The sequence below is a fragment of the Leuciscus leuciscus genome (genome assembly GCF_965113295.1).
Source record: "Leuciscus leuciscus genome assembly, chromosome: 2".
NCBI lineage: Eukaryota > Metazoa > Chordata > Actinopteri > Cypriniformes > Leuciscidae > Leuciscus > Leuciscus leuciscus.
In genome coordinates this window covers 20843919-20871528 of record NC_138726.1, presented here as the reverse complement: position 1 = coordinate 20871528, position 27610 = coordinate 20843919, and the positions used below count along the sequence as shown (strand labels likewise).

The 27610-nt window shown below is 38.8% G+C and overlaps 1 protein-coding gene across 2 annotated transcripts in view; it reads left to right on the top strand.

Moving 5' to 3' along the window:
- The first annotated feature begins 14866 nt into the window (after positions 1–14866).
- Positions 14867–27610, top strand: part of LOC309486055 (uncharacterized protein) — a 34194-nt gene continuing 21450 nt past the window's right edge. The window contains exon 1 of one of the 2 annotated variants that reach the window (XM_082153151.1): positions 14867–15090. In XM_082153151.1, the coding sequence (XP_082009277.1) occupies positions 15036–15090 (55 nt within the window). In that variant the 5' untranslated portion in view covers positions 14867–15035. The remainder of the gene's footprint in view (positions 15091–27610) is intronic. The other variant, XM_082153152.1, reaches the window with a different exon arrangement.

Sequence of the window (27610 nt, the reverse complement as noted above, 5' to 3'; positions counted from 1 at the left end):
CATAAGTTGTAATCAAGTATAAAGTTAAAACCCTATAAATATATGGTCATAACCAATCAGGGATGCATGAAAATAATGCTCATTATTAATGTTATCATTGTCAATCCGATAAGAAAATTAGGCCGCTATATTAACACTAATAAATAATGGATTACTTCCTTCAGCTTCAGATGTGCGCTGTTCACCATGATGGTTTTGAAATGTTTGAATCACAAATCTGTGAAATCAGCGCATTGTTACAGGGAGAGTTCGCTTCTGGAATTGTAAGTTGTAATATTTTTTATTTTTGTTATATATCTGATTTATCTCATATAGGATGCATTTGGCTGAGTTAATGAGTGCTGCAGTAAACACTTCACTGTAGGCCTACCGGTGGTCAGCAAAACATTAATTATGATTGGGACTGTCATATATACATAACACTATAATGAGCAAACTATTGCATTAAAAACGTCGTGAATTCTTTGGGTTTAGTTGCTGTGTTTCAGCGTGTAGTCCTGGGAGGAGCGCATCCACAACAGGAGTTTCACTATGTAATAGTTGATTACTATTAATAATAGCTCAAGTTAATCTGTGCATGATTTTGTGCAAGTATAAGTTGTAATATTGTGTTTATTTTGTATAAATATCTAATTTATCATATATAGGTTGTGTTCCGTTGAGCTAAAACCATCTAACAAAGCCTCAGTTTAGGGGTGTTCCTTCAGCTCTTTAGGCCATTTCATTTTAAGTTTAATGTTGTCTAATAACTTGTTTGCATTTTAATTTCATTTGATTTATTATTATTATTATTATTATTAAGGCAATAGATGTTTTGGTAAAACTTCACAATACATATGTTATTGCATTAACTAACATGAACTAACAGAGAGAAAAACTTTTGTTAATGTGAGTTAATAAAATATGTGAGTTCATGTTAGTTCACAGTGCATTAAATTAACAGATACAACACTGGATCCTAAAATGTCTTGGAAAATGTTGAGATTAACGCTAAGTAAGATAAACATTAAGTAAATCATGTAGAAGTATTGTTCATTCATTGTTAGTTCATGTTAACTAATACTAACAAGATGAAACCTTTTTATAAAGTATTGCCATTTTTTTTATAAAGAAAGTTGGAAATATGAATGTAAAATTCATTTTAGAAGCTAAGAAACCTTACACTGGTTCAAACTAGGCCACTGTACTGTATATGTTTGATTTATGTTGAAGTGTTTGGGACATTGGCTTTAAATGATGTGCATTTCGTTTTTGTAATCAGGCTTTCAAAGTATATCAAATTTTGGATTTAGATTCATCGGCTAATATATCAGATATCGGCTTTCGAATATAAAGAATGACCAGTTATCGGCCCAAATGTTCATATCGCTGTATCCCTAATTTGATTTCCAAAAAAACAATACCTTCTGTACATCTCTGACTTCTGACTGGGACGGGGACGGACTCTTCATTTCGAGAGTGGAGGGTTCAACCTCACTGAGAGTCTACAAAACATAACATTAGACATGAAACAGTCAAGTCAAGTCAAGTCAAGTTTATTTGTAAAGCGCTTTTCACAATACAGATTGTATCAAAGCAGCTTCACAATATTAAATTAAAATAATACAACAAAGTTTGTTTCAAGAGGAATTTATTGATTGATCAAATTAAATTAAATAATACCAAAATATCCCCAACTGAGCAAGCCAAAGGCAACAGTGGCAAGGAACCGAAAAACTCCATCAAGTGACCTAATGGTGTCCTAAAACTCCATCAGGTGACCTAATGGAGAAAAAAAAAAACCTTGGGAGAACCCAGGCTCAGTCGGGGGCCAGTTCTCCTCTGGCATTTATGAGCTAGAGGCCGGATTGTAGTTTGAACTGTAGGATTATATGAATGCCTGGCTGAAGAGATGCTACTTTAATCTAGTTTTAAACTGGGGTCTGAGCAACGGACAGTATCAGGAAGACTATTCCAGAGTTTTGGAGCCAAATGTGAAAATGCTCTCCCTCCTTTGGTGGTTCTGGATATCCTAGGTATGACCAAAAGCCTTGAATTTAGTGATCTTAAAGAGCGCGATGGATTATAGGGCGATAGAAGATCCGTTAAATAGACTGGAGCTAAGCCGTTTAGGGCTTTATAAGTCAGTAGCAATACCTTGTAATTAATACGGAACTTTATAGGTAACCAATGCAGTGATGATAAAATCGGTGTTATATGATCATATTTTCTTGATCTCGTAAGAACTCTAGCGGCGGCATTTTGGACTAACTGTAGCTTGTTTATTGAGGATGCAGGACAACCAGCTAATAAAGCATTACAGTAATCCAGTCTCGAGGTCATGAATGCATGAACTAACTTTTCTGCATCAGAAACTGATAGCATATTACGTAGCTTAGCAATGTTTCTAAGGTGGAAAAAGGCTGTTTTTGTAACATATGAAATATGATTTTCAAAAGACAGGTTGCAATCGAGTATAACACCCAGGTCTTTTACTGTAGCGGATAAAGTAACAGGACATCCTATGATGTTAAAGTTGTATTGTGCGAGGTTTTGTGGGCGGTTTTTTGAACCGATAAGTATTACCTCTGTCTTGTCTGGATTTAATAAAAGAAAATTACGCGTCATCCAATCTTTTATATCTTTAACACACTCTGTCAATTTGGAAAATTTTGATCCGGCCGTGATGAAATATATATTTGAGTGTCATCAGCATAACAATGGAAACTAATTCCATGTTTTCTTATTATATTTCCAAGTGGCATCATATATATTGAGAATAACAGAGGGCCTAACACAGATCCCTGCGGCACTCCATAGTTTACTGGAGTTATGATCGATTTTTCTCCATTTAAATAGACAAAATGGTAGCGGTCAGATAGGTATGATTTGAACCAGCTTAGTGCTTGTCCTTGAACACCAGTATAATTTTGTAGTCGATCTAAGAGTAATGTATGATCTATAGTATCGAACGCAGCACTAAGATCAAGTAAAACTAGTATTGAGATACAGCCTTGGTCAGAAGCTAAAAGTAAATCATTTGTGATTTTAACGAGCGCAGTTTCAGTGCTATGATGCGGTCTGAATCCAGACTGAAACTTTTCATAGATATCATTTTGTTGCAAGAAAGAGCCCAGTTGAGCGGACACCACTTTTTCTAATATTTTAGACATAAATGGAAGATTTGAAATGGGTCTATAATTTGCTAGATTATTATGATCTAATTGTGGTTTCTTAATGAGAGGTTTTATAACTGCCAGTTTAAATGTTCTTGGAACATGACCTAAAGATAAAGACGAGTTAATAATATTGAGGAGAGGCTCTTCCACTACAGGTAACACTTCTTTCAGTAGTTTAGTTGGTATAGGATCTAATAAACGTTGTTGTTTTAGATGAAGTGATAAGTTTATTTAACTCTTTTTGTTCTATAGTTGTAAAGCACTGTAATTGTTCTTGCGGGGTGATAATTGAAGCTGAATTATAAGGCGCAATTAAAGATTGAACGTTTACAATTGTGGTTCTGATGCTTTCTATTTTCTCAGTGAAGAAGTTCATGAAATCATTACTACTGAACTGTAACGGGATATTTTGTTCGGGTGACGTCTGTTTATTTGTTAGTCTAGCCACGGTGTTAAATAAAAACCTTGGATTGTTTTGGTTGTTTTCTATTAGTTTGCGGAGGTGCTCAGCCCTGGCCGCTTTTAGGGCCTTTTTATAACGTGACATACTGTCTTTCCACGCGATTCTAAAGACCTCTAAATTAGTTTGTTTCCATTTACGCTCTAAAATACGGGTTTCTCTCTTTAAAACATGCGTAGTATTGTTATACCTGTACATTAGAAACAGTGGTGTAAATATGTGAACACTAGATCTCACAGATGTCTCTGCTTCGTTTGCTCGTTCTCTTCCAGCACAACTCTCACTTACCTTGTCTAGTCCCACAGTCAGAGCAGCACAATCACTGCCGATGACCACTGGCTCTTATGGCTCATCTGAGAATATGAAATTAAGCATTACATACAGAAACACTTCACCTAAGAGTTTAAAAAAAAGCATTATAAATGGAATATATAAAGGATAATGTACAGTCAGTCAGTAATTAATACAAAATAAACTGACAGGATAATAAGGGTCCTGATACACAGCTACCTATCAATAAATATTTGCACATGAAATACTGATTTGAGATAATATACAAGATTACAAAATAGTTAAAGTTTTCAAATCAATATTTCAATATTTAAATGCTACCACAAGGTAATGTTCACAGCTTTTATGCATCACATTACATGTGTTTTCATTACAGTGTGTCAGGTTGTGTGTAGCTTTACACCAGTTTTATGAGGACACCGTTTTATGAGGACATCATAAGAGCATGTTCCTGATGTTTGACTTGACTGAAGAATCTCAGTGTGTTGTGTAAGTTTAACAGAATCCTGGTCTATGAGGACACTAGATTTATGAGGACATCATAAGAACATGATCCTGATGTTTGACTTTGACTGAGTGTGTTGTGCAAGTTTAACAGAATACTGGTCTATGAGGACACTAGTTTTATGAGGACATCATAAGAACATGATCCTGATGTTTGACTTTGACTGAGTGTGTTGTGTAAGTTTAACAGAATACTGGTCTATGAGGACACTAGTTTTACTGGGACACTGGTAACTAGATACATTTGGACGGCACTGAGTTCAAGTGTGTGTATGTATGAGAGTGATACGAGACATTGCGCCTGTGCTAGATGTACAGCAAGTGATCGTGACTCACTTCTTACACACACAATCATAATTCAGGCACTGATAACAGTGGCAAATAATCTGTTTCTGAGGAAACAGAGTTATTACATTAACTTATTGGATACCTTTAGAGTTGCTGTATCTTGTTCAGGTTTCATCTGATTCTTCAGAGTTATCATCTGAAAAAAAAAGTAGTAAAAATATATAAAAAAGACAAATAAATACTAATTTTAGTATCACTTATTGAAAGCCAAACAGAGGTTGGTATTTTTTACCAACTTCTTCAATGATTATATGTAATCTGACAAGCACAAATAGTTTTCGCTATTGGTATTAGCCACAATGAGCTGTGAATTATGGGTTATCGGTATCGATCCTAATATTCCATATGTGTGTCCCCGGTAAAACTAGTGTCCTCATAGACCAGGATTCGGTCAAACTTACACAACACACTGAGATTCTCCTGTCAAGTTAAACATCAGGACATTGCTCTTATGATGTCCTCATAAAACGGTGTCCTCATAAAACAGGTGTAAGACACACACACACTTGACACACTCTTATGATGTCCTCATAAAACGGTGTCCTCATAAAACAGGTGTAAGACACACACACACTTGACACACTTTAATGAACATGCATGTAATGTGATGCATTAAAGCCATGAACATTAACTTGTAGGGCTGCACAATGTATTGCTTTATCATTCATACCCATCTGTGGTAGTGACATTGCAGTATAGGCCTCTGTGAAGTCAGGCTATATAAAGACTCTGCCGTGTTATTTTACAGTTGATTACTCAAGTTCTGTACCTAAATGCTGTTAGACTTACCTGGAATATATGAGGCATTGTTTATTTCACATCTTTGTTTTGTTTTTTTATCTCTGCTTGCAATTTATTATTTTCTATGCAGATGCAAACCCCTACAAAATCACACCAATCATTCTAGAATGATTAATTATTTCCAAATAGAGCTATTCAATTCATTTAGTGAAATTGCTTTTCATATTGAAAAACTTTTGTTAATGTGAGTTAATAAAATATGTGAATTCATGTTCGTTCACAGTGTATTAAATTAACAGATACAACACTGGATCCTAAAATGTCTTGGAAAATGTTGAGATTAACGTTAAGTAAGATAAACATTAAGTAAATCCTGTAGAAGTATTGTTCATTCATTGTTAGTACATGTTAACTAATACTAACAAGATGAAACCTTTTTGTAAAGTGTTGTCATTTTTTTATAAAGAAAGTTGGAAATATGAATGTAAAATTCATTTTAAAAGTTAAGGAATCTTACATTAGGCCACTGTACTGTATATGTTTGATTTATGTTGAAGTGTTTGGGACATTGGCTTTAAATGATGTGCGTTTCGTTTTTGTAATCAGGCTTTCAAAGTATATCAAATTTTGGATTTAGATTCATCGGCTAATATATCAGATATCGGCTTTCGAATATAAAGAATGATCAGTTATCGGCCCAAATGTTCATATCGCTGTATCCCTAATTTGATTTCCAAAAAAACAATACCTTCTGTACATCTCTGACTTCTGACTGGGACGGGGACGGACTCTTCATTTCGAGAGTGGAGGGTTCAACCTCACTGAGAGTCTACAAAACATAACATTAGACATGAAACAGTGGTGTAAATATGTGAACACTAGATCTCACAGATGTCTCTGCTTCGTTTGCTCGTTCTCTTCCAGCACAACTCTCACTTACCTTGTCTAGTCCCACAGTCAGAGCAGCACAATCACTGCCTGATGACCACTGGCTCTTATGGCTCATCTGAGAATATGAAATTAAGCATTACATACAGAAACACTTCACCTAAGAGTTTAAAAAAAAGCATTATAAATGGAATATATAAAGGATAATGTACAGTCAGTCAGTAATTAATACAAAATAAACTGACAGGATAATAAGGGTCCTGATACACAGCTACCTATCAATAAATATTTGCACATGAAATACTGATTTGAGATAATATACAAGATTACAAAATAGTTAAAGTTTTCAAATCAATATTTCAATATTTAAATGCTACCACAAGGTAATGTTCACGGCTTTTATGCATCACATTACATGTGTTTTCATTCCAGTGTGTCAGGTTGTGTGTAGCTTTACACCAGTTTTATGAGGACACCGTTTTATGAGGACATCATAAGAACATGATCCTGATGTTTGACTTGACTGAGTGTGTTGTGTAAGTTTAACAGAATCCTGGTCTATGAGGACACTAGATTTATGAGGACATCATAAGAACATGATCCTGATGTTTGACTTGACTGAAGAATCTCAGTGTGTTGTGTAAGTTTAACAGAATCCTGGTCTATGAGGACACTAGATTTATGAGGACATCATAAGAGCATGTTCCTGATGTTTGACTTTGACTGAGTGTGTTGTGTAAGTTTAACAGAATCCTGGTCTATGAGGACACTAGATTTATGAGGACATCATAAGAACATGATCCTGATGTTTGACTTGACTGAAGAATCTCAGTGTGTTGTGTAAGTTTAACAGAATCCTGGTCTATGAGGACACTAGATTTATGAGGACATCATAAGAGCATGTTCCTGATGTTTGACTTTGACTGAGTGTGTTGTGTAAGTTGAACAGAATCCTGGTCTATGAGGACACCGTTTTATGAGGACATCATAAGAGCATGTTCCTGATGTTTGACTTGACTGAAGAATCTCAGTGTGTTGTGTAAGTTTAACAGAATACTGGTCTATGAGGACACTAGATTTATGAGGACATCATAAGAACATGATCCTGATGTTTGACTTTGACTGAGTGTGTTGTGTAAGTTTAACAGAATACTGGTCTATGAGGACACTAGTTTTACTGGGACATTGGTAACTAGATACATTTGGACGGCACTGAGTTCAAGTGTGTGTATGTATGAGAGTGATACGAGACATTGCGCCTGTGCTAGATGTACAGCAAGTGATCGTGACTCACTTCTTACACACACACAATCATAATTCAGGCACTGATAACTGTGGCAAATAATCTGTTTCTGAGGAACACTGGTCGCATGGCACTGCTTAAGCATGGAAACCCTGAACTCACCTTTATAATGATTGCTGAATCTGCCCTGGAGCTCATCTTTGTCTGTAAACGGCATGTCCTCTTCCAGATCTTTATCTTCTCCTTCACTGACTCACTTCAGCCATCATCCCATGTGTCTGCGCGCATAGAAAAAGACTCTCATTAATCACGACCATTGCATTTCATTTGACATATTATTCAAAAAGCTTGTTTTAAATAAATTGATCAATTATGGTAAACAGCATTCAAGTTATTTTAATACTTTATTATTATATGATATTTAAGGAATATGTTCATTGATAATAACTATTCATTCATAGATTTCATTCACAATTGATACATTATAGGCAATAATAGTGACAGTATTAATAAGACTGAATCAGACTGACAGTTCTAATAATATTCAGAGTATATTTTATTATAGTCAGGAGTAATATGAGCACATATTTGTGTCTTAAAGTGTTTAAAGCAAGCATAACTGTAGTAATATTAACAGTAGCATATCAGGATACTGTACTGGGTGAAATAGCCTCCCCTTCACATACTGTAGTCATGACAACGCGTTATTATGATGGCTAGACTATTTTATGAGATCAGTATTTTAAAGTGTCAATGACGTCATACACATCGTACGACCAGAGATACTGCTTTACGGCGATCCTTCAGTCACTTTGGTGCTTTCGCGCTCTGCACTTTCTTTTCTCTCGAGGCATCGACAACACAGCTGACACAGGGAAATACACGTGCTAGAAGAGTTTTTGTTTTGTTTGTTTCTGGTCCCGCTTCGGATGCCACGATGCCATCAAGCTGTATCTCTGGTCGTAATCAGTCCTTCACTGACCAATCAGCGTTCATTAGCAGAATGCTAGCGTGTTATGGGCAACAACAACTCAACCTGTAAGAAATCGAAAGAACATAAGTACTCGTTCATTCAACTTTCGACCTATAACCCATGTTGAACTTGCAAAACCTACAATCAAATCTGAGATTTCTCAACGGTAATCGGGTGAAAGAGACAAATTTAGCCGTCTAGCCCCATTGACTCCCATTCATTTTGCACTCATGGCGAGCGCCCCCCAGTGGAACTCTGGTGGAACTACAACCAAAATTCGGTACAATAGGACTTATTAGGGAGTGGGCAGGCTCTCCGTAGACGGGCTCTGTTGTCACTCTAAACTACGCAAAAACCTGGTAACGCCTCTGTGCACGCGCTGTCCTCAAATCAAGCTACAGCAAAAGAAGAAAAGTTCGACCAATCATAGCGCTGGGTTCATTCCCCAAATAGCAAGCGGGGATGATTGACAAATGCGTAAGGCCTATCATTAAAAAGAGACTGAAAATCGACACCAATAAAGATTCCCGCTCGATCCCCCTTCCACTCCCGCGGCCGCCGTCTGACTGATGTCATAAGCGAGGACATAGTGGTCGCGGTACTTCTGACTCCTGAAGGTAAACGGCCTGGGGTCGATGTGGAAAGTTGATTGTTGAGTTAGTGGATTCGATGATCACACAGATCGCATGGATTATTTTAAAATACTCCGTTAAGTTATTCATGGTCACTCAGAAAAGAGGAAGACATCATTCAGTCATGCAAATAATAAAATGCTCAAGTAATGCTGAACTATAAATCTTGAAATCGCTATGGCTTGGTGATTATGAAAGTGCTCTGATTTGTGGATTAACGTTAGCCTACTGATAAGCGCGAGTCTGGAGAAACAGGCGTTGATTTATTAATTCATTCTCAGTGTTGAGAAACGTATGTGTTACGTTATTGTCTTAATTATATCTAAAGTAGCCTACCTAATTATGTTACATATTTATTTTGGATGAAAACTAGCGCGTTAGTTACTTATGGATTAAAAAGTACCGTTGTATCAGTGACTACGTTTACATGCAGCCAATAACCCGTTCAAAACCGGGATATTAGCAATAACCCGGTCGCGCACGGCCATGTAAACACCAGCAAAAACCCGGATATGCTCATATCCCGGTTTTTAAAAACCCGGATATTATACCTGGGGTACCCCCTTTCTAACCCGAATATTTGGTCATGTAAACGCGTATCGGCATATCCCCATCAAAAGGGACATTGATTTGTGTGTCTGCGCATGTTCTATTCGCAAGGAATCTTGGGCCGTTTCTCAATATGCGTTCTTGTCTGTACTTGTGTTCTTGTGAACTTGTGAAACGTCATCATTCGCTGCCCAAGTACTGTCCCAATACACAAGTTTGCATTTTGGCAAGAACGGTTAAAAATCCCGGAAGTGTTCTTGACACGCCCATTTTACAGAGGATGCATCGGTTGGTAACTTGTGTGAACTTGACGGCAGAAATATCCCAGCATTCATTTCGGCGTTCGAGGAAGGAGTTATGTTTGGGTTATTTAAACCCGTTATTTAACCCGTTTAAACCGTTATTTAAATCGCGTTATGTTTGGGTACTGCAGACGGCGTCTGTGCGAGGGTATTATTGCGCAATACCAGCAAGAACACATCGTCTCAAACTGTCAGCAGCGTTCTGTGTGCTCGTCACCTTGTGAGTTCATTCTTCCAAGAACAACTAGCAAGAGCGTTCTCCCCAAGAACACAAGTCCGTTCTTTGCATTCTTGGTTTTGAGAAACAGCCTCGGTCTTTTGAGTAGGGACGGCGCATACAGAAACCCGCGTGCAGTATACCGGAAGTAAACAAGAAGTAGAGGTAAACATGGCGAGACGCAGCACAGCACCACACTTTTGGAGCGAGGAGGAAAGCGCAAACAAAGGCGATCGCTATCTGCCCCGAACTATTCATTATCCGCCTGCTGCTGCTGTTGTTGTTGTCTTTGGATACAGGAAAAAGAATCGGAAATGACGCATATTGCGTCTTAAGGAAGTCCGTACGTCCAGACGCTAACCGCGCGTCGCCGTTTACATCGGGATATTGTAAATTCCATGTATACAGGAGTAACTCTCTCTGCTCACGCATGTAAACGCGTTATTCCGAATGTTTCAGAAACCCAAATAGTGACCCTAACCCGGCCATAACCCGGAAATTGGCTGCATGTAAACGTAGTCACTGCTGCCAGGCCCGTCGCTAAGGGGGGGCATTGGGGGGCAGTGCCCCCCCAAATGACTTATTGTGCTTCCCTAACGACCATATAACAATCTTGATTTATTCATTCATTATTACTTAATGTGATCATTTTCAATTTCTTACAAATTTATTTCAGCAGAACTTAGCTCACAGGAACAGTAATCTCTACAACGGTAACACTAGAAATGCATAACACATTATCTTCAGAAATGATTCAGAAAATTAATTATTCAACGCATTATTGCACAGAAGGTAACTTGAAATATAATTATATTCATAAAGGACTGTTAAAACATCCCAAAACAGCGCCCAAACCTTGCAAAGACCTACCTCATCAATTATTCAAATACAACAGCCAATGGCAAGTCTCCAGCAGCACACCTTTCAATATGTTATTTTTGTGTTAGTACTTTTATTTATTCAAATTACAATATGCAGTTGTGTGTAAGTATATATATATAAACTAATTCTCAGTTCTTAGATTCCGTCAATTTTATTACGAAATTCAGACAAAAATACGTTTTGGCGCTTAAATGTGACGTGACAGATCACTGAGCGCCTCAGTTCAAGTGCACGTGAACCGATCATCTGTTACTTTTTTATTTAAAGATGCAGTACAACTTACCGAAAGTATACATAATATCGACCAATTAGTGTTTTTCAACCACGGAAAGAGGTCAATATATAACAGCAGGAGAACAATTATGTCACATAACGTTACATTTACCTAGGAAAAGCCATTTAATGACCATAGCATGTTAATTGAATAGAAAAAATAGCTAGAGAGGAGATTTTGCTGAGCACTATATTACATATTTATTATATTTTTACTTATGTCATTAAATAATTGTTATTATAACAAAAACTGCATTATATTTAATTTAATTTGTTATGTTTAACCTTTAATAATACCAGCAGATTAGGCCTTCTATGTTAAGAGCATTAGGTCGAGATTATTTTTTTTAATAAAATTTAAAATAAACATGTATCCAAATTAGTCGATATTGAATCAAAATCGGAATCAAATCACAAGAATGGAATTGAAATTTTTGTTTAGCAATAATAAAAACTGTATACTACCAGTACAATGTAAACATTGTAACATTGTAACATGTTGTGTATGTGACGAAAAATGCAACAAAAAAAAATAGGCTACTAGCTAAATATGGAAATGTTAAGAGAAAATAAACAGAGACGTTGAGATCATACGTGAAGTATTTTATTTGAATAATTGAACAAAACAAGACTATTGTGGTCTATTTTAGTTAGCCTAATATGGGTTGTTGTTTTGGTCTGTCTCAGATCATTAAAAAAAAGTGTGCCCCCCTATGAAAATTAAATGCCCCCCCATTTGGTTTGTTCTGGCGACGGCCCTGAGTGCTGCGCGAGCTCTCTCTCTCTCAAACACGGACGCGCGCGCACACAGAGAGAGAAGATCATTGTAAAATAAAAATTGACGGGCTAAATTAAAATTTTGTTCTTGCTTGTTTTTTTTTTCTGTCAAAAAGCATTTTGTATTATCCATCCCTGCTTTTAAAATTCGTTAAATGACGGACGTTAACACAGCCCTCATTATATGTCGGATTCGGAACTTATTACGTTACTTTATATTATTTTTAGAATAAGTGATTCGTTATGCTATTATTGGACTCCTGTCTATTCATTGTCAACTGTTTTCTATAAATATGTTTGTATCGGCTAACATTTATTCAGCTAATGCGTGTCCTGTTTAAAATGTGCAATGTTCAAATGCAAAGACAGCACGTCACAAATAGAAGCCCTTTTCCCTGTGGTATTTAGTATCATATTTGGATATTGGAAAATACATAAATTAGCCTATCTTAATTGTACACAATGTTCCTATGTTTTATCTTTTTTTAAATTTATTTTTACTGTGTTCTAGGGGTTTCTTAATTTTAGACTAGTTGACCAGCACACATTATATGCAATGCAATTATATAACGCATGTGTGTCGTCGTCCAAACCGCCCATACATTTTTCAGTTTTTTCTTTGTTTTTAGTACAGTCAAGTTCTAGTCTTTATTTCTTTATTTATCGTTAACTAATCTTTTATTTCTTTTCTCTTTAGCTTCCCTACATGGTTGCAGTCTTGTTTTATTTATTTGTTTGCTAGTTCCAGTTATTCATTTATAAAAAAATCTTTTATTTTATTTTATTTTACTTATTTTGTTTCTTATTTTGTTTTCTGGTGTTCTAGTCTTGCCAGTTTTGATTTTGCTCTTGTGTGTTGGTTCCTCCCTGAGAATCCCTGCCTGCTGGTTCCTTCTGCCTGGCAGTTAGCCTGGTTCAGAGTCTGTGTGCAGCAAATATCAGATCTCTGCTTCATGGTGCCTTGCCCTGTCTTCACCACAACCATCTCCCTAGCCCGGTCACGTCCACAGCAGTTCTTCGACCTGTTGTCAAGTCATGTCACCTTTATTTATATAGCGCTTTTTACAATACAGATTGTATCAAAGCAGCTTCACAGTGATAACATGAAAATAATACAACAAAGTTTGTTTCTAGAAGAAAATTGTGTCATTGTCCACCTTAAAGGGATGGTTCAGAGTAAAATCAACCTAGGGTCCTTTGCACCATGACATCGAGCCAAACACCCCCCCAGAAGTCTTTTTTTCCCTTGGTTGAACATTATTAAAGTTAGAGCTTATTTCGAGATATCAGCCGGATGGCTTAGTGCAGGCGCTAATGGCTCCAAATTTGTATCTCGCAAATTACCCCACTAATAATGCCCAGAATGGTACCAAACTTCTACAGCAGTACAAATAGGTTCTGTACTCATAAAACAAAGCATTGGAAAGTTTGTAAGTACATCAGGAGTTTATTTATATAACACTTGCCTGGCGGCTCATGCTTCTGCTAACCCGGACGTCGACGTCACTTCACTGAGTTGAGAAAAGCACGTAAAAGTCCTGACAGAAAGCAATGCATAAGGATGTGGTGTAACAACGAATTATTATTTTTTCCAAAGTGTTGACAATTTAGTGTTTACTAATAATTGTTATAAACTGGTACTGGCAACAAAATATTAGTGCATTCCTGGAACTGGGCGTTCGTTACACTACATCCTTATGCATCGCTTTCTGTCAGGACTTTTACGTTTTACCGGGCATTATTAGTGGGGTAATTTACGAGATACAAATTTGGAGCCATTAGCGCCTGCACTAAGCCATCCGGCTGATATCTCGAAATAAGGTCTAACTTTAAAAATGTTCAACCAAGGGAAAAAAGGCTTCTGGGGGGGTGTTTGGCTCGATGCCATGGTGCAAAGGACCCTAGGTTGATTTTACTCCGAACCATCCCTTTAAGTAAGGCAGATCAATAATATTGTTGAATATTAAATGTCCCCAACAAAGCAAGCCAAACAGTGGCAAGGAACCAAAACTCCATCAGGTGACAGATGGAGAAAAAATCTTGGGAGAAACCAGTTTCAGTCGGGGGCCAGTTCTCCTCTGGCCAACGAGCAAACAGCGTATGATTATAATCCAGGCAGCATTACAGATCAGAAGTCAGATTGGAGTTGGTTTCCAGCAGTCCCCCACAGATGTCCTGTCACTGTTTCCCATTGGCCATTTTGTTTGGACTGTTCCCGCCTCACCCTTTATTGTGCTGTGCTCTGTTAATAAACATCAACCTTGCTTATTCTGTATCCTCCCTCTCAGAACTCCTGACAGAAAGAAAGAAAGAAAGTCTTAGACTGTCTGGAATCACACCCTAAACAGTTAAATTACTTTAAGTTCTGTCTACAGCAGTGGACATCATGTATCCGAGAGTTTACCTAATGCTGCCTAACTTACTTAACACAGCCATTCAGAAAAAAAGTAGAACATTTCTTTTGGATTAAGGTTGTTCCTCCAGAGAAAACAGGTCAGCGGCTAGAGTAGAAAACACTAACATAGACTTGTAGAGAAGTTCCTGACAAAAAAGGAATGTCAGCCCTTAGCTGAGCACCAATACTCAAACACTACCCACTTCCAAAGCTACACCACATCTCCCGGTTCTTGGTCCTCCACCCTCAGTAACTGCTGTTTCCTGTACCTCTTTGTCTAAGGGAAGTTCTAAAATAAGCATTGGAATAGCTGGATACACATCTCTTTCTCATCACGTTAGTGCTCCGCTCTAAAGCAACACTCTGGTTTTCTGGTTTTTGTAATTAGAGAAGAACTACACCATGGTTAGAAGGATTTCATTCTTCATCTGTTCTTGTATCCTCCTCCACTGGACAGGTGAAATAAACTTTTCCTTTATAGCATGCTGTAAAGATTAGTGGGTGTTGTGTAAAGTGCCTGGGTGGTTTTGAGTTTGATCGCTGTGATTTTTATATGATGATGTACATAATGGTTTCTCTAAATTATGGTCTTTCTTTATAAAAGTTGCAAATGATTTGACATGGTATATAAAACAACTTTTTAGATATTATAACATTTTGTACATGATACAAAGTTTGTTGTGCTAATGCTGAGCAGGGTTCATATTTAATATGTTTCACATTATTTATCCATGTTAAATTTAGTTTTAATTGATTTAATATAAAAAAAAATGTAATCTTAATCAAACCTTCTTACTTAATTACCCCCTTTAAATTAATCTGCATTTTATTTGTTAGACCTGAATCAGACATACTTTTTTTTAATGCAGAAAATGTACATATTTTTGTTCAGTGATGCATGCACAGAACTGTGACATAAGCATTAGACGATATTACTGAATCTAAATATGTATGGATTTGTATGCATACCATGACAACCTAAAAGAAAACTGATTAATAGGGTGCTTCTTATTTCTAATTTGTGCATCCTTGTTTCCTTTCTTTGTTGCGTCTCAGCTCAACCCCCGTTAGCATGCATGGGTAGGATGCGAGGAAAGAAAATGAGAATGCAGGAATTGAAGGAAATCTTGTTTGTTTATTGGAATAATAGCGCTAAGCCATCACTTCAAAGTATCATCAGCCCTTAAAGGACAAGTTCGGTATTTTACACTTAAAGCCCTGTTTACAGATCGTATCTGATGAAATAGAACGGTTAAGATAAAAATTTGGACACATGCTCCTGTCCCGAGAATTTTAGGTTTATTTCGCTTTTGTGGACCTATTTTGCCAAACGCGTCACACCCGTGATTCTTCCGTTGAGAGCTTGAATAATAGACACTCCAGCCCAGTTGGTGGCGATAATGCACCTTTGCCAATTGCAAGCAAACCACGGGCATTTCATTGAATACACAGAAGAAGCAGAAGAAGAAGCGGCGGAGTAATACCGTAAAGGTGCTGCGGTCTCACAGCACGTCCTATTAAGTCAATGGAGTTGGACAAAAACTACGATAAAACCTGTTGGAATGCATCTTTTTCAGCGATTTTTGATGGAACATATCAGTGAACACCCCCTGACCACTCGGTGAGTTTCACGTCTTATAAATAAACCTAAAAACCATGTCGAAATAAACCTAAAATTCTCGGGACAGCAGCATGTGTCCAAATTTTAATCTTAACCGTTCTATTTCATCAGATTCGATCTGTAAACAGGGCTTTAAGTGTAAAATACCGAACTTGTCCTTTAAGGGATCTGCCCTGAAGCAATTGAATTTTGGTCATTTAAGAAATTCATAATAAATAATAATAAAGCAAGATGCCCTCTTGAAATATGTTAGATGTATGGTTTATTTAAACAGCAAAGCTAAAGCATAAATTACAATTGTGACGTGTGAAGGGGGAGGAGAATTTTATATGTGCATCAGATTAAACAAGAAAGAATACCCCATGGATCCTCGTGGTGCAATTAGAGAATTGAGATGTCCTTCAAGATGATTTCTTTGATCAGTTTCCGGGTCACATGCTGGAGGACAGAGCGGGGAGGAAAAGGAAGCATCAATTTGAGAATTGAGCTAACTAAAAGTTAGCTCAATTTGAGCTGTGTAGCTGTGTAGGATATAACATTAAAGGGGTCATGACATGGATTTAAAAATTATTTTAATATGATCCTTAATGTTCCTTATGTATAACGGTAATAAAGTTTTTTGCACAAAAAGAAAATATAAATATACTGTATATATGCAGAAAAGCGACTATTTTCAACCCTCATTCTGACCCTCTATCTGAAATGATCTGTTTTAAGGTGTGGCTCCTTAGGTACAGCCAGAGCCAGAGAGAGAGAGAGTTGCGACACTCCCATAGACCTCCGTTGTAAATAATGGCGGCGCTTTTAACCGCCTACTTCCGGGATATGAAGATCGGAATAGTTCCAAACACTGTCATTTGGGCGTTGGACACCATTCACTTACGTTGCTGCGCGTCGAGTTGTTCCAGAGTTAAGTTGCCGAAATATCGACCTCTTTTGAATTGTCAACTGTCTATATTGTATCAGAGGCCCTTTGCGATGCTTATACTGGTCTTCATTTGTACATGCACAGCGTAATTATTTATATTTTATGTTGGTTGTTTCAACCAATTTTCAAGCACTGCCTGCTAGCTAACGTTAGTTAACTAGCGCGACTTCATCAGCTAAGAGTTCGGTAATGAATCGCTACCACCTTTATAGCAACTTTTATTTAATTTAATTTTTTGGGATATACTAACTTTTCATTATGTTATTATTGTCTTGAGTGAAGCGGCTTGTGAAAACAATGCTGGACCTTTAGGATTGTTATGGCCATCACCAGTCCTGTCTGTTTCATGGATCACCTGCCCCTGGTTTTTGTTTTTCTTGTTCACACACACAAGCACACATTTTTGTTGTCTGTCATTGTTTAATAAAAAATATTTTATTTGAAAACCTTCATTTGTATCAGCCATGCTTAAATTCGTTTTTAATCTGTTATAGTTTTGATAATGTGTATGGCCTTAATCTTAAAATAATATTCTTAGTCTTAACATGATCATGTTTCACGTTGTGGTCCTGGGGGTGGCCACTTTCATCAGAAGAAGTGAGCTAGCTTCTAAGCGAATTCTGAACTGACCGCCACAGCAGACCTCTTTGCGTGATCACGAAGGTAGGCTAATGGCTGAATCAAAATTTATAAGCAAAATCACGGGAATCAATAGCCTAATACAGCCCAGTTGTGCTAAAATAAATATCATGAGACGTCCATCATCAGATGAATGATATGGAAAAGTTAAGTTAGAGCCGCTAAAGCCAGTGCTACTACCCATGCGAACATGAACACTAAGCTTTTCCCTCCAAAAATATAGCTTAAAACTTATCTCCAAATGCAAAACTGACATTAACAAAATGCAATAATGCAATAACAGCTGAAAAAGTACTTGGGTGTGTGTTTTATTTTATATTTACCGTTCAATAATGCAATCGCTGCTGTCTGTCCCATAGAAGAACATGACAGCCAGCGTACGTTTTGGAACTATTGGGGCTTACATGAACCACGTGACAGCCATAGCGGCGACATCAAAGAGTGTCGCAACTCTCTCTCTCTATGGCTCTGGGTACAGCCAAGCCTCTGTTTTAAGGCTTGTTTGTAATTAGCCACTGTTATGATTGGCTAACATCAATGCATAGGAAACCTTATCAACACCCCCTCGCTATTGCATAAGGCTGCATCTGAAATCACATACTCTCTTGAGAAGGTACTTATTTTGAATAAGTAATTTCTTCATGGCCGCTAAAAAAGTATGTTCTATATAGTATGAATGTGTGTAGTATGAATGTAATCCGGACATACTACATTTGCCATTGTTACGACTACAGATGTTGTCTAGGGTTGGAGAATGTAACGTTTAATAGATAATACTATTTCCGGATAAATAAAGTACATTTAGTACAAAATTAGTTCCAATTTAGCAGACTTTATGTATTTCAGTTTAGTATACCAAAAAGTACAATTGCAGGGTATTAATATTGTCTATTTGTAGTATACTTAGCATAAAATAAATGTATCTATATTTTATTTTTGGAATAAAGTTGGTAACCATGCCAGATCTAATATTAGTGTTTCACTTTATTTTGATGGTCCCTTTAACACATTCTGTTGACTATAAGCAACGTTGCACGTTGCACTATAAGTAACATGTCCACTGACTCTCATTAGAGTGTTTGTAGAGTATTAGTAGACTGGTAGGGTTAGGGTAAGTTGACATGTAGTTGCAAAGTTACTTTTAGTCAGTAGGACCATCACAATAAAGAGTTAGCAGATATTCAGCAGACAGTCTACTCTAATGAGAGTTAGTTGACATGTAGTTGCAAAGTTATTGATAGTGAACAGAATGTGAAAAAGGGACCATCAAAATAAAGTTTGAAAAAAAAAATCAACATTGTAGCATAATAACCACACACAGAATAGGACACATGCTTATTCGTTAACTGTTTTATTTCCTATTTGGGCTTATGTATATGCTTTATTTTTTAAGATTAGCTGTTTTTTCCAAGGTATTGTTAGATGCCAGTGTTTCCTGTCCTGTCAAACAGTATCACAGCTATTAAACTATTTATTGTTATGATTTGAATGATCTCAAAGTAAAAAGAAGTGCTAAAGTTTGATTCTTTGGTGGCAGTGCTTTAAAATTTAATTATTATAATGTTAATTAAAATGATGAAGGATTTTTAAAGTCTGACAGTAATCAGTGTTAAGTACTACTGTTAGGTTAACCCGACCTGCATGGTTTAAATGTTTGAAAATGATTAACAGTTGAAAACATTTGTTTGAAATTTAGAAAAGTAATCAAATGTAATCAGTTACTTTGATAAAGTCATTGAAATAGTTACAGTGTTACATTTTAAATAAGTAACGTGTAATCTGTAACCTATTACATTTCCAAAATAACCTCCCCAACACTATTTTGACGATACATCTTTAACCCTTAAACAGGCAAGAGTGGAAAATGATAAGCAAAAAATCATTTCATGTTATTTTTTATATCATCTGGACTTAAGTAAAAACATATCCAAAAGAATTTTTGAAATATTTGATATACTGTATTTTGGATTTTATGAGTTGTGACTCCCAGTTCACGTTGCCTAAAGTCATTAATCTGTTAACTGTTACTGGCTTACTTTCCACTGCAAGTTTAAAACAATTAAATCCTATACTTAACCTGATCTTTGCATTATACCATAAAAATTGCACTTTAAATTATTTTAGCGAGCTCCTCACCTAGTGGGTGGTGTCAGGTTTCTTATTACAAAATTTCCATTTTATTCCATTTTCTCATGGAAGTTTTGAAAAATGTTGTGGGTTTTATCAATTTATCACAGAATCTGAAGAGTTTTCTGGTATCTGCTCTATCACTTGCATCCTCTTTTCTCTACTCTCATTCCTTCTATCGTAAAAGGAGCTAGGTGTGAAGCCCTGAAGCCCTTTATTTATAATTTGTAAAAAAAAAAAAAAAAAAAACTCAAATTACAAAGATAGTCAAAATTAGGGTTAATCCCTTTTTTATACCCTAAACAGGCAACATGACTCAGGAGTCACATATATTTCAAAACGTGCTAAATAACAACATGAACAACATATTAATACATTTTCTTCCTCAGCACCTTAAGACAATGTTCACAATTAATGTTAGCAGTATTATTATTATTTTTCCATAAGAAAAGTAAGTTTAATATATATTTACTTTCCTCAAAATCTGAATGTCCTTCACCCCCGGTAGCCATGTTGGATTTAGGTCAGGCTGACTAATTTATCACAAAAAATTTAAGCAAATCATGTGACCAGCATACTCAAGACAGACCACGCTATGATAAATGATAAAAGGATTTGATGAAAAAATCTTTCTTATGCCCCAAAAAAGACAATAAAAACTATGTAACTCGCGGTTCACGTTGCCTGTTTAATTCCAGTTAGAAACAAGGTTAAGTATTTAGGCTTTTATACTGTGAAAAACCTAATAGCAAAACATAATTTGAACTTCTCTGATAAAATGATAAAAACAAAAACCTACTTGATATTTGGCTTCAGAGCGATATTTCCATGTATGGCAGAGTTCTTTTGTCTAAAGCTATGGGGTTTTCCCATCTTGTATATCCAGCTCTCTCTCTCGCTCTCTCTCTCTCTCTCTCTCTCTCTCTCTCTCTCTCTCTCTCTCTCTCTCTCTCTCTCTCTATGACAAAGCTATAAAGGATATCAAAATGTGTCTACACTTTATTTGGAAAAATAAACCCTACACATTAAAAAAGGGTGTACTTTCCTGTGCCATAAAATTAATATTAATGTTCAACATTATTACTGATTTGACTGCACTGACACTATTGGATAAGAACTCAACTTAGCTGTATGAAAACATCACTGTTTTCTGAAAAGCTGCTTTATAGCTGATTTGAACTAATTTCAAAATGTATGTACACCGTTATTGAACTGAAATGATTTCAACTAAATATTTTCATTTTGTTTAAAATATATGTACATGTATGACATTACTTTGTATCACCTTTGCATCGGATAATTTTTTTTTTTAAAACTAAGGTAACACTTAAGAATACTGTTCCTTTATTAATGAATAACTACACAGGAACAAATGAGTAACGCACTATTAACATTCTAGTAACTACTATTAACTAACAAGAAACTCTAATTAACAAATGAGTAAGTAGCGCTCATTTGAATGTGGTATAGTTCACTATTAGCTTATAAGTAACTACTATTTTTTTCATACCTCCCAGAGAACTACTATACAGGTTTATAATTAACATGAATAATGCATAATAAAAGGTAATGGTAAAAGTAATGACTCAAGTGTTACTACATCCTTCTAAAGGAACTACTAATTATTTGGATCAGTATTCTAAAGTGAAAAACATGATAACTGCCTAATATTGACTGGCTATTAAGCAAAGTCATTGTAAGCTTTTGAGGTTTTTGTAAGATTTTGAATTGTAATTTCTTCCAATGGATTTGGTAACACTTTAGTCATTACTAGTGTGTTCCCATGATCTTCACTTTAGAATACTGATCCAAAAAAATGTTAGTTCCTTTAGAAAGATGTAGTAACACTTGAGTCATTAGCTACTATCCAAAACTTTACAAAAACCTTAAAAGCTTACAATGACTTCAGTCAATAATAATAATTCATTACATTTATATAGCGCTTTTTCTGAGACCTCAAAGCGCTTTATTTTGTTATTATATATACAAAACTGGTTTATTTTGTACTTCAAGTGGTAATTCGGCATTTTTGGGTTTATATGATAAACAGGTTTGAAAGTGCAAAATTCCCTATGTTTTCCCTTTTTTTTTAAATGGGCACCTTTAGCATCATTTTTATCAAAAACTGCAAGGTTGTGTGTGGAGAACTTTTTCCTAAGGAATCTCTATATATTTCTGATGTTAAAAAAGTAGGTAGTGCCCCACTTGGTGGGACGAAACCCTATTTCTAGGCCTCTTTTAGGCTACCGACAGCGGCCTATCTCTCTCTCTCACACATACTAACCCGACCCCTAAACCTACCCATCACACACATACACACAAGTCAAGCGTCTATAAAACGCCGATAGCAGGCCGGGTGAAACCCGTAGTTGTTGGGACATCAGAGACCGGTTTGTCCAGGAGGGCAACATGTTTATTAGCAATAGCTTACGTTAGCTCCGTAGTGTCCGACGTTTTGAGCCATTCCTATGCTTGATTTTTTTCCAATCGGACTTCAGTAAAGGGCTGCGGACCTTTCCCACCATCTTTTCCGACATGAAGAATACACTTTATGGGTGTTAATCGAGCTTGATCGCCGCTATCAGATGAAGATGCGCTGCTTACGTCCTCCTCCATGTTTACATGTGCGTAGTGATATTGGCTTGATTTCGGCTGTGACCTACCTACATTTTCGATGCTGATTGGTTGAAAATCTAGCTCAACAGTTTTACATGTCTCAATACGCAGTCAATATAGTGCGCCAATAAATTACAATTTCTCATTAACTGCAGGATAATGCGTGGAGAACTTTTTGCTTGGATACCTTTTATTAACGTTGAACATATTGTGCAAAAGAAAAATTAGTGCCCCGTTTGTCGGAACGAAACCCTATTTCTAGGCCTCTTTTAGGCTACCGACAGCGGCCTACTACAGTCCTGACAACATTATCTCTGCTGGGAAAAGTTTTGATGACCACTGCCATTGGCCAGTGGTTCCTTGGCACTGCATTGTCTTTCATCAAGATGACGTCTCCTTCCTGCAAGTTAGGCCTTTTGTCCTGCCACCTGGCACGACTTTGCAGGGTGCTCAGGTATTCACGTTGCCATTTGTGCCAAAATGTCTCTGCGAGATGTTGTACCAGCTTCCATTGGTGACGGATGATCTCTGCCTTGCCAAAGTCAGGCGGAGGCGATGACGGGGCTCCTGTCTTTTGTGTCAGAAGCATGGAGGGGGTGAGTATGAGAGGGTTCTCGGGGTCAGTTGACACAGGCAGCAGGGGTCTCGCATTCATAATTGCACAAACCTCTGCCATGAGTGTGACGAGGACCTCGTGCGTCAATGAAGAGAAGCGTTGCTGCAGGAACATGGAGTCTAGGATGCGACGGGCCACCCCGATAAGTCGCTCCCAGGCCCCTCCCATATGGGAGGCGTGCGGGGGGTTGAAAATCCACGTGCATTGTTGGTCTTGTAGGTAACGTTGCATGTCTGCGTCATCGTCCAGATTCAATTCTTTTGAAGCACCAGTAAAGTTAGTGCCTCTGTCAGACCTAATCTGTGCGGCAGGGCCTCTGATGGATAAAAATCTCCGTAGAGCATTTATGAAACTAGATGCACTCAGTGTCTCTATCACTTCAATGTGTACAGCACGCACACACAGACAGGTGAACATTACTGCCCACCTTTTGCTGTTTGCTTGTCCACCTCTCGTCCGACGGCTGATAACCTCCCATGGGCCAAACACGTCCAGGCCGACGTACGTGAACGGTGGGGCATCTTGTAGCCGGTCTGCAGGCAGATCTACCATCAGCTGATGTTCTTGCTTGCCACGCAGTCTCCTGCAGGTGACACATTGGGACAGAGTGCCTCTGATGCATCTCTTTCCGCCCACCAGCCACAGTCCAGCGTCCCTGATGGCCCCCTCTGTGAAGTGTCTGCCCTGGTGTTTTACCTGCTCGTGATGGTGGCGCACAAGGAGAGTCGTTAGGTGGTGCTGAACTGGGATGATGAGGGGATTGGTGCGGTTTATCTCAAAGCCAGACTGAGTGATGCGTCCGCCCACTCTGAGAAGTCCAAAGCTGTCAACCACTGGGCACAGCTTTGCAATGTTGCTCTGTTTTGGAATATTTGACTTACTCTGAATGTTACTGAATTCACTAGGATATCTTTACTGCTGCATGTTCTTGATCAGTAGTTTCTTTGCTTTTTCCAGGTTCTCTGGCGTGATTGCTTTCTTACAGGTATGCCACCCTCTGCATGTGTTGTCTTTGTCCGTTTGTCTGAAACACTGGGCTATGTGAATCAAGACCGCAAGTGCTCTTAACACAGAAGTCCACTTTGAGAAGCACTCGAAGCGCTCATTTCCTAAGCTAGGCTGTGTGGTTTCAGTGACTAGCGTTGCGACCTGAGGTCTGATCTCAGAGTCTAATTCTGGGTCAACTAGATCAAACAGTGACTGATGATCAGCTGGAGGCTTACCAGACAAGAAGGCGGGTCCGGTCAGCCAGTTGGTGTCTCTCAATGATGCAGCAGCAACGGATCTGGAGCCATGGTCGGCCGGGTTGAGCACTGAGGGGACGTACTTCCACTGTTGGGGTGATGTTGCTTGTCTGATGCGTTGGACCCTGTTGCTTACATAAACATAAAATCTTCTCTGCTCATTGTTAATATAACCTAACACAACTTTGCTGTCAGAATAGAAAGTGACAGAGTTCATGTGCGAGTCCATGCTACTCACAACAGTCTCAGCTATCTCAACCGCAAGGACTGCAGCACAGAGTTCGAGTCTGGGGATTGTAGTCTCCTTCACTGGTGCCAGCTTTGCTTTGCCAAGCACGAATCCGACTTCGGAGCGTCCATTTTCATCGGTCACCTTCAAGTAGGCAACCGCTGCGATTGCTTTGGTTGAAGCATCCGCAAACACACACAACTCTCTCGTGCTTGCTGCAAAGGTGGAGAGAAATGTGTAGCAGCGGGGGATCTGTATGTCTTGAAGGCATTGTATGGAGGACTTCCATCTCACACACTCTGCTTGGAGATGTCCAGGTAATGGCGCGTCCCACTCACCGTTTTCCATGGTCAGCTCTCTCAGCAACGATCTCCCCTGTATGGTGACAGGTGAGAGAAAGCCGAGCGGATCGAAGATGCTGTTTATGGTTGAGAGCACGCCTCTGCGTGTGAAAGGCTTGTCGTCTCGCTGTACTTGAAAGGTGAATGTGTCTGTGACTATGTTCCAGCTGATACCCAGGCTACGCTGCACAGGGACGTTATCCGTGGCAAAGTCCAGGTCTTTAATGCTGTTTGCAAGGTCTTTAGGGGGGAATTCAGCCACGACAGCTGCACTGTTTGATGTGATCTTGTGCAACCGGAGGCTGTTGCGGGAGAGCATCTCCTGTGCCCTCTTCACCAAGTTGATGGCCTCATACTCTGTTGCAAACGACTTCAGAGCATCGTCAACATAAAAGTCTCTCTCGATGAACGCTCTGACATCAGAGCCGAATTCAGATTCTGCTTCTTTCGCTGCTCTCCTGAGGCAGTAGATTGCTACAGCAGGAGACGGTGTGTTGCCAAACACATGCACACGCATTCTGTAGTCTACAATGTCACTGTCCCATTTGTTGTCGCGGAACCATAAAAACCTCAGGTAGTCTATGTGCTCCTCCTTGACTACAAAACAGTAAAACATGTGTTGAATATCTGCAGTCACAGCAATTTTCTCTTTTCTAAACCTGATGAGGACGCCTAACATGTCATTGTTCTGATCTGGGCCTTTGAGCAGGACACTGTTCAGTGAAACCCCTTCATACTGAGCACTTGAATCGAACACTATTCGAATCTGTTCGGGTTTCTTGGGATGGTAGATGCCGAAGGATGGCAAATACCAGCTTTCTTGTCCTTCTTGGAGGACGGGGGCAATCTCTGCATGTTGACTGTCAATCATCTTTTGCATGAGCTGCATGTAATGTTCTTTCATGGCAGGTTTCTTCTCTAGTGTGTGGCAGACTGACTTGAGTCTTTTCATGGCATAGTCTCTGTTGTTTGGCAGACGTTCTCTCGGGGTCCGAAAAGGTAGGGGTGCGACCCAGTTTTGAGTGCTATCTTGACATACCTCAGTATCCATGATCCTCAGGAAGTTGAGATCATCGATGGACGGAGCAGTTTGGTGATCTTTGTCGGTGCAGTGGAAGACGGAAGACTTCAGGTCATCCCCGTGCAGCAGAGAAGCAGTGTGAACGGCGGCTTGCTGAGATGGAGGATCATGAAGGACTGAGTGGCTGTGTGGAGGGTCTTTCACACGCAGGTGGCTGGAGCAGGGTGTGAGGTAGCTGGGGCGGCCATCTCCCAAGATACTTTTGAGGGAAGTGACTGAGGAGGGGCGGTGTGCTGTGCCGAGGCACACATCGCCGATCACCACCCAGCCTAGGTCTAGCTTTTGAGCGAATGGGGCATTGTCGGGGCCGTTGATCTGTTTTCTGATCTTGTGTATACTCAAAATGTCTCTCCCTAGCAACAGCAGTATCTGGGCACTGGAGTCTAATGGAGGAATCTCACTGGTTAAGCATCTCAGGTGAGGTGCTGCCCGCACACGTCTTGAGCGTGTACGAAGATGGAGTGCTATTGTCGCTGAATATCTCAAAGAATTCTGTACGTGCAAGGGATTTATTACTTTGCTCATCAATTATAGCATACACTCTAGTTGTTGCTTCTCTCTGGCCTTGTGGGTAGACACTAACTAAGCATATTTTGGAGCAACCTCTAGCACTCATACCCTCTCCGCATACCTCAGTGCACTTGGAGGAGACCGTCTCTGGAGGCTGCTGGTTCTCACTGCCCTCCCTGCCGTTCTCTGACGTAGATGGGGGTGGCTTTGCTTTCCACGGTGATGGACCTGGATGGAGGGCTTCGACGTGTTTGATGCTCTGACATTCTGCACATGTTATGGTTTTGTCACAGTTCTTTGCAATGTGTGTGGTTGAAGCACAACAGGGGTAGCAGATGGAATTGTCTTTGAGATATTGTTTACGGTCAGCTAGCAGTTTGTCTCTAAAGCTAATGAATGGGGCTTTTTGTGGATTGGGTATTGCTTGGTGAGATCTAAAGAGTCAGCTTCAGGCTGACCTTTCTGGCTGGACTCGGCGACTTGAGTCTTGTGGACTGCAACAGACTGGTTGACTCTACTCTGGATGCTTTTGGGTTTGTCTCTATTTGTGGCAGGCAGATGTGGCATGGTGACTCTGAAACTGGGATCGTTTCTTGCTTTGGCTTGGGTCTGGATGAAGTCGACGAACACGCCGAATGGGGGAAAGGAAATCTGATGCTGTTGCTTTATCTGAGAGCCGTAGGACATCCACTTCTCCTGTAGATTATACGGGAGCTTTTCTATGATTGGGGCTACTCCCCTAGCAGTGTCAAGGTAAGTTAGTCCTGGAAGGAATCCATCCTGCTTTGCTGCGTACAGTTCCTGTAGCAGGTCGGCTAAGTCGCGTAGCTTGGCTGGCTCTTTGTTGGAGATTCTCGGGAAGCTTTCCAATCTGGCAAATAGCGCCCCTTCAATAGCTTCGGAGGTGCCATAGCACTCTTCAATGCGCTGCCAGATAGCTCGGAGGCCACCCTGGGGGTCTCTGATGTAGGCTGCTCTGAGCCTGCGTGCTTGTTCGGACGACTCTTTGCCGAGCCATTTAATCA